The 14,281-nt window shown below is 35.9% G+C and overlaps 1 protein-coding gene across 3 annotated transcripts in view; it reads right to left on the bottom strand.

Annotated features, from left to right (window-relative positions):
• The window catches only part of LOC118188708 (parathyroid hormone/parathyroid hormone-related peptide receptor-like), a 178,870-nt gene that overhangs the window by 63,457 nt on the left and 101,132 nt on the right, over positions 1 to 14,281 (bottom strand). For all 3 annotated transcript variants that reach the window (XM_035359204.2, XM_085815794.1, XM_085815793.1), the window contains exon 3: positions 11,724 to 11,834. In XM_035359204.2, the coding sequence (XP_035215095.1) occupies positions 11,724 to 11,834 (111 nt within the window). The remainder of the gene's footprint in view (positions 1 to 11,723; positions 11,835 to 14,281) is intronic.

Below are 14,281 nucleotides of genomic sequence, written 5' to 3'. Positions count from 1 at the left end.
TAAGTAAATTGGAAACAAGCTAAATTTGATTGGGCCTATAAAGGAGGAAAAACGTTCCGTTAATTAGAATCTTCCTGCATTATTTCTCGATGTCTTACAAGCTGCGGATTTATTTTATGCCTTTAAGAAGATGCGACTTGATATCTGTCTGGCTTACTGAACATCCGCCACAAAGGGAGGGAGGAAAGGCCTTTCTTTTGCTTTCGATAACGAATGCTGAGTGGATTTGCAGGAAAATCCTCGACCCGAAGATCTGCCACTCAGAACGAGGATATCAAATCATTTCCAAATCTTTCGGAGATCAGCGGTATTTTCTTTGCTTTAGGGATTTCCAGTACATTGCAAACAAAACATTCGAGCAAATCTGTTCGTTCCTCGAGAGGCATTCGATCAGACGAACAAATTAGATACTGGAAAAGTAGTTCATGATCTCCCGAGAGTAAGGATGCATTGTTTATCCTTAAAGAACACAAAAGATTAAACGTGGAAATGGAAAAGACGATTTGGGACAAATGAAAAATCAAGAGGAAATAGGAATTGGAGAAGGAATTTTATCGTGCAGCTAGATTTTAATATTATTTTATTGAAATTTATAGGAGTTTTGCTATTGTCAGATCAGATCGCAAATTTTGCTTTTATTTCCTTACAGTGTGATTTCTATTTTACGAATTTATATGAATCACAAATTTGGTATACATTATTTCGTCTTAACCGGCCTTATGCGTCATTACTGTATATCAGAGATTCCTAAACTGTGGGGTCTCGACCCCCAAGGGGTCGAGGAACCTGCAGCAAGGAGTCCAAAAAATTATAACAATTTTGATATTTCTTTAACTTATAATAATTTTACAATTACCAAATATTTTTACACAATGTATCTAAAAATTGATACAGATCAATAAAGACTAAGAAAAAACGAAAACGTTTCGACGCATTCTTTTTATAATATTGCAGAGTCCCTCACTGTAAGAAACGTAAATGCTAATATACAGTTGAACGTGAAGAATCTTAAGAACTGATAAGCGAATAATCGCTTAAGTTCGTGTGACAAGAAACAACAAGATGGAAGGGTAAATAACCCTTTATTGTTCAAATAATATTTAACAGAATTCCGTCTTGGAGTGTACAATAAAAGCCGACATTTGGGCTTTAACTTAAGAGGCTAAGAAGTAAACTAAACCTAATCTAAACTAAAAAGAGATATAGCCGAAGCTATCAAGATTCTAACCGAGTTGGCCCCTTAACGTTGATTGACTGCGAAGCTATCAAGGGCCTGAGTACGGCCGAGCGTAATAACAGCTTTCAGAGGGAGTAGCCAAAAAGGTGGACGCGCAGGCTAATCAGAAACTCTGATTCTCTCTAACTCAGCAAGTAGAACTCTTTTCCGCTCTTCCTCCTTATGTGTTACGGATTTGGTATTTAAATACCTTATGTTAGTTGAATTGTAAATTAAATGGTTTTATTTCCCGCGCAGTGAAGCGCGTGACGAATATTTAAAGAAAGCTAAGGCGGAAAATTGAAAATACAAGAGCGCGTGCATGTAACATTTAATAAATATCTCTTTTTGATTTCGAGAAAGTACTAGAAAATTCTCGCGCGCGATTTTAAAATCTTATAAAAGGAGGAAAACCTCTCAGTTCGTTGTAATCAAGTACTAAATGTCGTTGAGATTATCACGAGAGCTTTTTTCCACAAGACTGGTGTGGCAGCATGCTTCATAGACCTTGAGAAGGCCTTCGACAAGGTCTGGCACGAAGGACTGATTTACAAGCTAAATAACTTTCTTTTTTCTGTCAGCCTTGTGAAGTTAATCATCTCATACCTAAAAAGAAGAACCTTCCAGGTGAGAGTTGGAGACTCCCTTTCCGGAAGGAAAATCATTGCCAGCGGCGTCCCGCAAGGGTCTGTTATTGGACCAAAATTATTCAACATTTTCGTTAATGATTTACCCAACCCACTGAATGCTAAAACCCTGAAATATGCAGACGACACGGTGATTTTATCGGAATCTAAAAGCCCCCAACTTGCTCTTACTAACCTACAGTTTCACATCAACATAGTAGCTGCTTGGTGTCAACTTTGGAGAATTAAAATTAATACCGCGAAATGTAAAATTGTCCAATTCCGTCGCTACAGAAGAAATGTCATTACGAACACGGATATCAAGATAGAGAATGATGTGATTCCAGTTTGCTCGTCAGCAAAGTACTTGGGAGTTACCCTAGATGATAGACTCACCTTCAAAGAGCACGTAACCAACCAAGTAAATAAAGCAAACGGAGTTTTCATGTCACTTTATACTGTTATAGGTAGGAAATCGAAATTGAGCTTAAAAGCTAAACGCATGATCTATCTCACTATGATTAGGCCAGTTATGCTCTACGCCGCCCCAGCGTGGGCAATTGCCAATAAGACGGATAGGAGAAAACTAGAAGTCCTTCAAAACAAAATTTTGAAAGCCATCACTAACGCGCCCTGGTTTGTACGAAATAGCATCATTCATGCAGACTTGAAAATAAAGCCCATTCCTGAACAAATCCTCATGGAGGCGCACAACTTCTTCGAAAAAATGGATAATTCTCCAGTGCACACGCTAAGAGAACTCGGTAATTATGACCCTACGGTGGACAGCGGAGTGAAGAGACCTCGGTCAATTCACCATAATGCGCGGTGGTGATGTAAATATGTAAATAGTGTACATATGAAGCTGTGTTTTGTGCTCTATCTAACCTTATTTAACCAAGTATTGTGTTACTGCCACAATTGGCTATTTGCCTGGAAGCAGGCTAGAGACTCTGAATTAATTAATATGTGTTAAGTACTGTGTATAGTGTGATCTCACCACGCCCACTGCTGTGGTTCTACTCCTGATTCGCTGCTGGACTGCGCACCCTATCTCAGTAACCTTACGCTACTATCCTGACCGAATGCATCATGCATGGACTTGAATGCTGGATGATTTTGTTTTTGAAGTACTAATTTCCCAATTTTCGTATATTCAGCTTGACTTCGTCACGGAATGATTTCACCTTGTTCTAATGTCACGCCCCCGGGAGAGGTGCAGTAGCACCTTAATGTACTAAAAACCGTGAATGGCGTTCATAGGCTGCACAGATTGAACAGGTCAAAACTCAAAGTAGTTGTATACTTGAGGTGAATCAGAAATAAATTAAATAAAAAGTTCGTTGTAGTTACTTAGTTTGTTGTTGTTTAGAAAACTGCTCCTGTTGACTGTAGCGAATTCGCGGATTAGCTTTCTTTAGCTGTTTTGAATTAAGTTCTATTGAACGTTTGAGTAGTTAAAAGATAACTACTGTGAGATATTGTAATTCTGCATGATAATTTGAGGAAATTTAAGCATATTTGTTGTGATAATAGTAAATTTTCTTCATTTTTCATCGGACTTGTGCATTCATTTCGTAACGAACCCGTACGCACGCAACAGTATTCAGAAGTGATTCTAAAACTTTGTTCTGGCCGGAAGCAGTAAGTTAAGAATTTGACAGAAGAGAAGTTTAACTCAAAATTTAACTGTTAATAAAATTAACATAATCCTTACAATATAAACGTTCATTTTCCTTGCTTTGCACGTGACGCTATCATTTCGTCTGTTACTTATTTAAAATTTTCACATTGTTCTGTGTCTTAAAACAAGAAACTAAAATTAATAGCCTAAAACTGCAATAGTATATTGCAGTACAAGTGAAAAAAACTGACAGTGTCACTCACGCGTGTGTCGGATTTGCGCAATACTTATGGGTTCCCACAAAATTTTTGTAAATATAACGGGGTCCTCGGGGTCGCGAAAAAATCGCAGTGATAAAAAGGGGTCGCGATTGAAAAACGTTTAAGAAAACCAGCTATATATAAACGGCTTGCACTAATATTAAGCCCTGAATTCGAATACCGAACCCTTCCTTGTGAAGTAAACTCGGTCACCCAATGTGATGTACCCTGGGCAAACGCTCTCATTGATAAGCAAAATAAATGCCCGATGGGTTCTCCGATTTCCGATGAATATTTGAATTAGGAAATGTATGGTTAATGTACATTATATTTAAAATGAGAAAAAAAATGTTGATGATACAATACAATACTTTTAAAACCTAGTAATTCATAAAATGGAGGTTCTTGAAAACGCTAAATGGCAGTACTTTTTAACCTCTATCGCAATTATTGGAATACTTTCGTAGTTGAATATTTAATAATTACCGAGGTAACACTAACTTTAAAAGCGTATTACAATGCAAATGAAATTATAACAAAAAAAAGTAAAGACATGCACAATATAATGCACGAAAACGTTATTAATTTAAATAAAAAACTTATCTTGTGCAATAGGAAGGGACTTAATGCAATAGGTTGATAATATTACTAAAAGTGAGGGTGAAATAGATGATTTGAGTATGACAAAGGCAGATGAAGTATCGAAATATGTTATGCAATTACTTCGTGAAAGACATTTTAAGGGATAGTGGCTTGTAATTACGTTAAGCATAAGAAAAGCCACAAACATTCTATACCTCTCAGATAAACAACAATTCACCTAAGAATCTTGTTTGTCTAAATCCTTTGCAAACTACCAGAGTGTCATAGCTTTAATCAAGCAATCACAGCTAATATTTCGCTATTTTCTAAATGAAATAATTATTTATGCTTATTTAATTACGGCAAAGCTTTCGAGGACTATCTGCCCAAGGTGAGGGATGCCTTCGTGAAGGACTCTCCGAAAACTGTCTCAAATACACTTTACACACGGATAAAAGGAAGCTGACGTTCATGTAGACAACCCGTTCGCACGGATTAGAATCTCGGACTAAACTATCAGTGTTCAGAAAATTTAACGTTCGTTAGCTGGTGGACGAAGTAATCGTTTAAAAATACGTAATATAATTAAACATCTACATTTCTGTGCGTTGACAATTTTCTGTAAAAGAATTGTGTTTCTTCAAATTTACGACTCTGACAAATTCTTTCTCGTCTCCATCATATGGAAAGTAATTTTCTGTACATTTTGAGTAGTCGCTGTATATAGTTTGCAAATAATCCCACATCTCAGGATTCATCAAAGGACTCACCTGATTATCTCGCAAGCCTCCGGTTTGCTTTCAAAATACAAAGTGCTCGAAAGTTCTTCCCCGACAAATTCACCTCATCTAGAGGATATAGTTAGCAGAAATCACAAAGGTCAGGCCCTGAACGGGAATTTCTAAGGTATTGGTAAAAGCAGGAAAAAATATCTCCTGCTGTAAACCAGTATACCGACGAAAGTACCAAAACTTACTTGATTTTATTCCTCTATATTTAGTGATATCGTTTGGAAAAATGTGTAGGTAGCGAATTTTGATAAAACTATTAGTGCAAAATCGTAGACGAACTTTCGCTCCATTACTTTGGAACTGCCCTACACATTATGCCTCTCCTCCATGAATTAAAGTTACCAGTTTATTTCTTGTGTATTTTTAATCAAAAACGAAGCAGATCGTAATATGAAACTTTGCTATATTTTTTCCCGATATCACTGAATTGTTTTAATTAAATGTTCCCAGTTAGGGCGGTGTGATGTACCAAATGCTGTACCATACAAAATTTTAATTAGATGTCTAGAAGATGCTGTTAACATTTCCCTGGGGCCTGAAACATATATGCCTCCCCCATTCACTACATTAAGCATCTCCATACGGCAAATGTATCTATTATCGTGATCAACAATTCGGTTAATATGATCAAAATATTACCGAATATTTTTTAACTGAAGTCAAGTTGACAAATAAATTTAAAATATATTATAAAAATTTCCAAGTGACAAAGAAATTTCGCCAAGCATGGGATTAAGTCGCGAAACAGCTTTTCAATTTTAGTCAATCATTAAAACTAGGCCAAGGAACAATTTTAATTTAACGTAAATTTTTAATTACCCATCGACCCATCGATATCAGACACAAGTCACTCTTTTTTAAAGTCAAGTAAATTTTGGCAAAATTTTTATTTTCCTACAAAACAAATTTCCTTTAAAACATTCCTGACAAATTAAATTTGTCTTTGTTCCCTCATTTAAAATTTTACATTGGCTCCAGTCTCTTCCAGTGAGGAAGCCTTTTAAGTACTAAGGATGCAGAATTGGTCAAAAAATTTCCAGAAACATTATAAAAAGTTCATAAATGAACTTTCGCATTAAATTTGTACAATTCATAAGAAAGGTTTTACATTTTCTTCATTAAAATATTGTGAAGTCCTTTTTTGCATTTTCTAGTTGTATTTGTATTAACTTGGTTAAATACTATTGCTAGTTTGAAGGATTTTTTTCATCCTTTAATATTTTCATCGACTAATGTTATCAAAAGAGCTGTGCACAAATGTGATCATGTTGCGCTTGTTGTACAAACCAAAAATGACAGACGGAAGCTTAGATTCTAGTGTGCATAATCTTTATTTATACCTTGCACCAATTTATTTTCGCCTAGACATAGTGCGAAAATATACTATAATGTAAAACAATGACGATGAAAACTACCATATTCACGTTGTTATGCAATCATATTAAATTATCCTCTCGCTTATTAGTTGATCGCTATAAAATAAAAACGTTAAATCACGCAGATACTATCTTAGCGGATATTTATTTAGTTGGGAAAAAAGGTTATGCACATAGCATTAGAAATATCTCTCATTCTTTGTAATAATGCGGAGAAATGTTACTAAAAGTTATCAAATTACATTATAAATCAAAATATTTTCAATTATGGCAATGGGAGATAGATTATTAAAAATGAAATAAAGATTTAATTTATTTCTTTACATTTATGAATTTTAAATGAATTACATATTGATTAAATTTGGGAGATTAACAAAGAGTATGTTTTTTCGAATGGCAGCAATGTAAAAACTATTTCTGAGGACACGTGTAAGATGACGATCTTGCGTGTTTCGTATAATGAGAACAATTGCGAAGTCTCGTGCATGAGAAATGCAGTGTAGCATAAAATGTAATGGACGTAACGATGCAGAGAGTTTGAAAAGTCTCTGTTAAAGATATTTTGACATCAGAATAAATTTAAATTTGTTGGATCTCTTTATTGGATTTTGTTCTAAATCTTACGTTTTAAATCAAAATTTTACTCCCCCAATCTTGATTGCGCCATAAGTGAAGTAACTCTTTTTTCACAAACGATAAAAGAATAAACATAAGATATATTTAAGTGGGGGGGGCGAATGGCTCGAGATTTTGAGACAGTATCATAAATAACATGAAGCAATATGCCAAGGTATTCACAAAAAACGATTCCCTGAGAGCAAGACAAACCTGAAATTTCCTGCTTTCTGCATTCTTTTTCAATTCCGCTGAAATAAATCTTCGAAAGAAGATTTCTTAAATTGTGCAATCTAACTGACGTCTCAATTCTTTTTCCTGTCGAAAGAAAAATGGCGAGCAATCAGGAAAAGTTTGCTTATGTTTCGGAAATCAATGGCAAACATTACGATAAAGAGATTTTCTTCTTCACCAGCTAAATTTCAGAGGTGACGTTCACTACGTAGACAGACCTTTCCTAACTTTCGGTGATGAACGTGCTGGGTCCCATTCGATTATCACTATTTGCGTAAAACAGATTTCTGAAATATTTTAGCTCTGATTGCTGAAATAAGGACTTTAATTATCTATTCAGACAATTTATAGAAACAGTCTGTGTTTACAAAAAAATGCTTCGTTTTAGAGTGTGAGACTATAAAATTATGTTTACTATACTGGTGTGCAAAATTAAGAGAATTTGCAAATTACGCCCATTTTTTTTTTAAATATTGAATCAAAGATATTAATTATGCCGCCAAAAATTATGCAAATATTCAGGGTTGAATACATAAACGACACATATACATATGCGGAACTGCCATTGTGGAGAGAATACAAGTTCACAAGGGGTTTTCGGTGATTTTTGTTTTCGTACTCCTTCACGATATTCATCGTGTGTCTCTCAAGAATTAGATAACTTTTATAAGATATATGGTAAAATTAGTAGACACGAGTGCATGGGCGATGGAATGAGATGGAGAATCGTAGGTAGATCGGAAGCAGGCCAGTCACAGTACAATTTAATTCCAATACCGTGTGCAATTAGTGGAAAAATTTCAGGATACTGGATCAATATATAAAAGCCCTAGAAAAGGTCGACCAGATCCACAACGACAAATGAGGATCGTTATTTGACACTTTCAGCTCCGCGACACAAAACTGCTACAGCTTTACAGCTCTCCCGTGAGCTGCATGCTACCCACTGGAACCCGAGTTCCAGGTCTACAGTTACCCAAGGGTTTATGAGATAGGGCTGTCTGAAGGTAAATTGCGGTTTGTGTACCGCTAATGTATGTGAACTTCTGCATGATAATAATGCGTTTCTACAAGGTAATTGCAGGAATGAGTTTCGACTATCTATAGCATTTGCTTTATTTGATTTTAATAGCTGCTGGTAAATTGTGTATAGTTTCTTTCAACGATTTGGATTCACTAGTGAAAATGGGAATTTTAAGCCCTTATATCCAAACTTATAAATAAATATTACTTTCAAGTTAAAAATAGTCACTAATGCAGAGAACAATCACCTAGATTATTTGAATCGTCATATGCTGAATGAAGTTGAAAAACAAAAAACAAAAAATTTTAAGATTGATTCAGCACGACTTTTCTTAAATATTATCGGCTTATACTTTTGCCATTCACATTGCCTTGCTAATTTTAACTTTCACTTGAAAAAGTTTTATATTTAAATTTTATATTCCTGAACTCTAAATATAATATATTTACCAAATATGCTTGATAAGGTTTAAATATGTGTCATGAGAAGGTTTCTAGGTACTTCATTTTCATTAAACGGTAGTTAGAATTGTATAATCATAATGAATGTGCAGTCATTGCCTTAGTAGAATTTAAAAGTACATTATAGCTCACGATTTGATGTTGATAATTTCATTTCAAACTATGACTTACCCATCGATGGTAGATCTCTTTTTGTAAGCGTGCCAGGAATGTTCGGTTCCCCTTTTAGGAATATTTATAAGAGTACACGTCCCATTTAAACACTGATATTATTTCTTTATTATAAACGTTCTAATATTTTTTAAATTTCATATGCTCTTTGAAAGCTTGTATACCATCATGTATTTAAAACACAGGATTGAAAAATGCGAAATACGGGTGAAAGATCTTAATAAAAATGAAGTAAATCGATTCATCTCAATAAACCGGACTGCCATTTTTTGCGAATTAACTGAGTTCTTCCACACATGCGCAGAAGCACCACTGGGATCAGCTTAATGTGAGTAGGAAATATCAATCTGCACTTCATGAAAATTTAAGCAAGCGAACGGAGCCGACTTTTTTTCCGTTTCGCGCTTTGCGTCTCCTAATTTCTTCTCCCTGTCTTCTACAAGTTTTGACGTACTAGAATTCTGCTGCAGAGTGCCCTCTAAATTCAAACCTTTTGCCCGGCTGCCTAAATTTTCCTGCATGATTCTTTTCTAAATTCTAAAATTTTGCCGTTCGTAGAATCTGTCGCTCGGTGCGCTGCAGTGACTGGCCTGGCTGTAGCGTTGGCACTGGTTTGCAAGCAATGCACCTTCTGCGTTTAAGAACACGTCCTTCATTTTCATTTGGAGAACCTCATTGTTGTAAAAGGGAAGGAATATGCAAATATCATGCAATAAGAACAAATTAGGATTTATCTCCATAAACGCATAAATTAGGCATTGGTTGAAAATGATGCTTTTTGGAAACCTTTTAATAGATGAGTTTCACTGCTGTCAGGAAATTCTTGAAAAACGATTGTGATTATTTTTCTTAATTGTGATTATTTTTAGCGTTCAGTGCAACAAATTAGACTATTAAAGATCTAGGTTTTTTTCTTTAATGCATTCCATTGTGTAAGTTTTCGTGTTTGGAAACAATTTGAAAAGCGTGGATTCGTGGATCAGATGTCTGGACATTTGTTCTAGGACGTTACTGCACCTTCTATTTACAGTCATGTCTATAAATTAAGGATAATGCAAAATCAGGCAAAGGAAGAAGTAGAAGCAAAACAAATTTGACTTATTTGTAAAGCTTATTTGTTAAACAAAAGGTAAAGAGCAAAAAAAGATGCTATATATTTGATATTATTAAAAAAAATAGCGATTTTGTCTCCCTGGAGCAAATTACAAAAAAAAAACCTATTTACAAAAAAACAATATTACATGGTTGGTATGATTGTTAATACATTGTATGTCTCCCAGACGATGCAATACAGTCCGCACAACGCCTAGGCATGCTGAGTATCAAATTATCGATCTGATCTTGGGGGATATTACACCACTCAAAAATCAATGCTCTCCGAAGTTCCGGTAGACATGTAGGAGGAGGTTGACGGGCTGCAACTCGTCGGCCAAGCATGTTCCACACGTGCTCTACTGGATTCAAGTCCGGTGAGAATGCTGGCCAGCCCATACGGGTGATATCCTCCGATTGAAGGCATTCGCTTACGATGTTTGCACGATGAGGAAGGGCGTTGTCATCCATAAACACAAATTGTGCGCCCATAGCGCCCCGAAACAAACGTACATGTTGTTCCAGAATGACGTCCCGATAGATTTGGCTTGTCATGGTTCCAATTTGAACATGCAGGTCAGTTCTGGAACCCAGAATAATTCCACCCCAAACGAGCCCTCTTGCACCACCGTAACGGTGTCGTTCAATGATGTTTTCTTGGTGGTAACAGGTACCTGGAGCTCTCCATATGAAAGTCCGGCGAGAATCAGACTGCAAGCTAAACCTGGGCTCGTCGGAAAACATCAGACAAGGCCACTGTCGCAGTGCCCACAATGCATGCGCTTTACTCCAGGCTAACCGCAGGCGACAGTGAGTTGCAGTAAGTGGAACGCATCTGACAGGTCTACGAGCATATAGACCAATCTGCCCTAAGCGTCTGTACACGGTCTGCCCGTATCAGTGGCTGAAGAGAGCTGACGAGACAGGTCTGAGGCTGTGTTCCGGCTGTTTCTTTTGGCAGTAACTGACAAATACTTGTCCTCATTCGGTGTTGTAACTCTGGGGCGACCTGTGCTGTAACGTCTACTCACATTACCATCATCTTGGAATCGTTGCCAAAGCCTGGAGATGACACTCTGGACAATTCCAAGTTCGTCTGATACTTCCAGTTGGGTACGCCCACATTCCAGACGACCGATAATTCTACCACGTAAAAAATCATCCAAATGCGTCTTTTGTGTCATAACTATTCGGTTATTGCACTGAAATGCGTATAAAGCGCCTGGGAACAATTTTACTTCTTTGCCTGTATTCCTCATATATCACTCTCTTACACTCTCGTCATTCTGACGTACCATCGGTATCATCTGGTTACTTCCTGAAATTTGCATATGATTCTTGAAGATGTGTGTAGTGATTTTACAGGTGATATATTTATTTTAGAGTTCGATTTTCGCGTGACTCCGAATTATCCTTAATTTATGGACATGAGTGTATACATATGCTGTTTTATTAGTTAAGTATAATTCATGAGTAATCACGTCAATTGTTAAAAGCAACATAAACTGCTAAATCCCCCGACCGTTTTGAAAAAAAAAAAGTGTTTTCTCCGGTATTTCCAGACCATTTTTTTTTATTTCTGCGACTTTTCGGAGTTTTTCAATTTAGTTGAACCTCTACTGTTATTTAACTTTCCAAAGAAGCTCCTTACCTTTCGGATTGAATCCGAATATATAATCCGGGCAGGGTTTTATGGCTAAAGTGTTGGTTGCTGTTTTCGGCCAGCAGTAAGCTTCATCCCATGTTTGTGGGCAGAACAAACCTGAAAGAAATATTTGGATTACGATTAGAGGAATAAAGAGAAATATCTGAAAATACTACATTAATAAATAAATTGCATTAAACTTTCGTATTTAAATATTGTGCGGTTTAACATTTGGTAGATGTTATTTTTACTACCATTACACGAATACCATTACATCTCCATCTTCCATTATTAAAATATTGTTTGGTATTCACCAATTAACTCAATGATCTTAGTAGAAATCACCACATTTTTAAAATGCGCTAAACTCTGGCAATCATTCAAGTAACCGTTAAGCAAGCAATATCGCCGTTTTGGTATGCGTTCTCTTCACAGTAATCAAAGGCTTGTATGAAAAAAAATCATGGATTTTTTTTTAAAACTTGAAAATATGTTCTTTTGGAATTCGCCTGAGGTGGACTGTAAAATTTCTACAGAAACCTGGTGTTTTGTCGCAAAATCGCTTAGCAGGAATAATTGCATTGAATCTGTTCTTTAAGTAACGTTCTTTGTCTTATCCAGCAAAACTAAAGTTACTCCCTTATACGTAAGTTTATTGACTGATTCTCGTGATAAATACCTAATTTATACGTATTTAATGATATGTATACATTATCTGCAATACATGAAATGCTGGCATTCTATGGGATACCTCTTTATTTTGTACAGTGCCTGAAGATTTTAGGCAATGTACAAAGTGCGAGAATTATTATACTCTTTTCCTAGGGGCTGTGTACAATCCTAAGTATTCTATGACAAATGCCATTTATTCAAAGATCATGATAAGGCTACATTTCATGTTTTGCCACTTTGTTTTACACGTACACTCGACAAATCCTTGGCCGCTTCCACTGGACTGAGCAACTGCAGCGGACCGGAGAGGATTTCACGGTCAGGAATATCTTCAATTTTATAATTGAACTTACTTAGGTAATCAAAAACGTAAAATCAACCTTGTATTTAGCGTGAATATATTGAAACACTCATCGATTTCGAGGGCAGCTAAAGGTCCCTCCTCATCAGGAGAAAGAAATACCTAAAAAGAAGAAAAATAAAGGGGAAGGAGTCTCAGAAACACGTGGTCCTTATCAGCACTTACTTAGGTAAGTTAGAAAATTACTCAGGTAATTAAAAACTTGCTTAGGTAAGCTTTTAGAGTATAAAGTTTATTGTGATCCCGCATATAATTGCTTTAAAATTTCTTCAGAAGATTCAAGTCAGTAAAAAACCTTCCTTTGTCACACTCAGTACAAGTGCCTATATATTGCTCGAATTACTTGACCCCTTCTCGACTTCGGCTCGTCAGGGGCCGATTGATAAAATCGCTGAACACTAGTACTTCCTAAATTTGATTCCAGGTGAACCGACTGGCTGCATAGGCGTTTTTGAGATTTTGTCCATGTGTAAGGTGCATATGAGCCAGATTTCCTTAGAAATTCCTTCACGAAGGCATTCCTTCCTTTACGCAGATAGCCCTAGTGTACTTTGCTATATTCAACTAAATCAAACCAACCATTGTCGATTTTAAGAATAGGGATTTGCTCAGTAGTTCTCAAAAAAGCACAAAGAAATTGTTTTTCCGATTTTTTTCTTTCTCCCCCTTCCCATTTTACACTTTGCCGATTTATTATTTGACCTTAGAAAAATGTGTGAAATGTGTTTCATGCAGTGTAGTCATTCTACAGAATCTTGGCTTTCATACATTGCCGGTAATATATGTAATAAATTTTTGGATATTGTAAGTATTCATTCTTTTCTTCTATAAAATTCTCTGTTTCACTTATGCATAATATTTGCAAGGATTTCACAAATGTTCAGTGATAAAATTTGCATTTGAACTTAGAATAATTTAATCTTCTTTTTAAGAAAAAGTGCAAATTATTTGACTTAGATGCAGTAATATCAAGATAAGTTTTTTTCCCCTGCTACCATTTGGCATTGGACTTTTCAACAGCTCGTTTTGAATACGCAGTTTAAATGTCCTGTACCTTTAATTTCTGGGAATTAATTCTGAAAAAGTTTGCCCGGGGTAATTATTGTACTTTTTTAGACGAAAAACCATAATTCTAAGATCAGATTGTTAATTTTGTATTTAAATATGTGTACTTGTATAAAACTATTCCATATTTTGAGTTTTTAATTTGTGACGTAAAACATCTTTTAATGGTTACCCGACAACCTCAATTTTTAGCATATTTCGCTTCTTTTTTATCTAACTTATCAGTTAAAGTTCCATGGCTGTAATCAGTATGAACAGTTAAAGAATACATGATAGCTTTTCATGGCGTATTTCAATATAACTTATTGCTAAAGACCGAAGAAGCCAACGCAAATACTAATTTAACAATTCCTCACGCTCTGAAAACTTTCCCTGCAACAAATGCAGAATGCCTGCCTCACGCAAAATGACTTCTGTTCCACCATCTCTCTATCTCACAACCTCTACCCTTACTAAGGCGGCTCCG

This window comes from Stegodyphus dumicola, chromosome 4 (genome assembly GCF_044657685.1).
Source record: "Stegodyphus dumicola isolate Sdum_Otavi_A_Nest chromosome 4, ASM4465768v1".
NCBI lineage: Eukaryota > Metazoa > Arthropoda > Arachnida > Araneae > Eresidae > Stegodyphus > Stegodyphus dumicola.
This window is presented reverse-complemented; position numbering and strand designations above follow the sequence as displayed.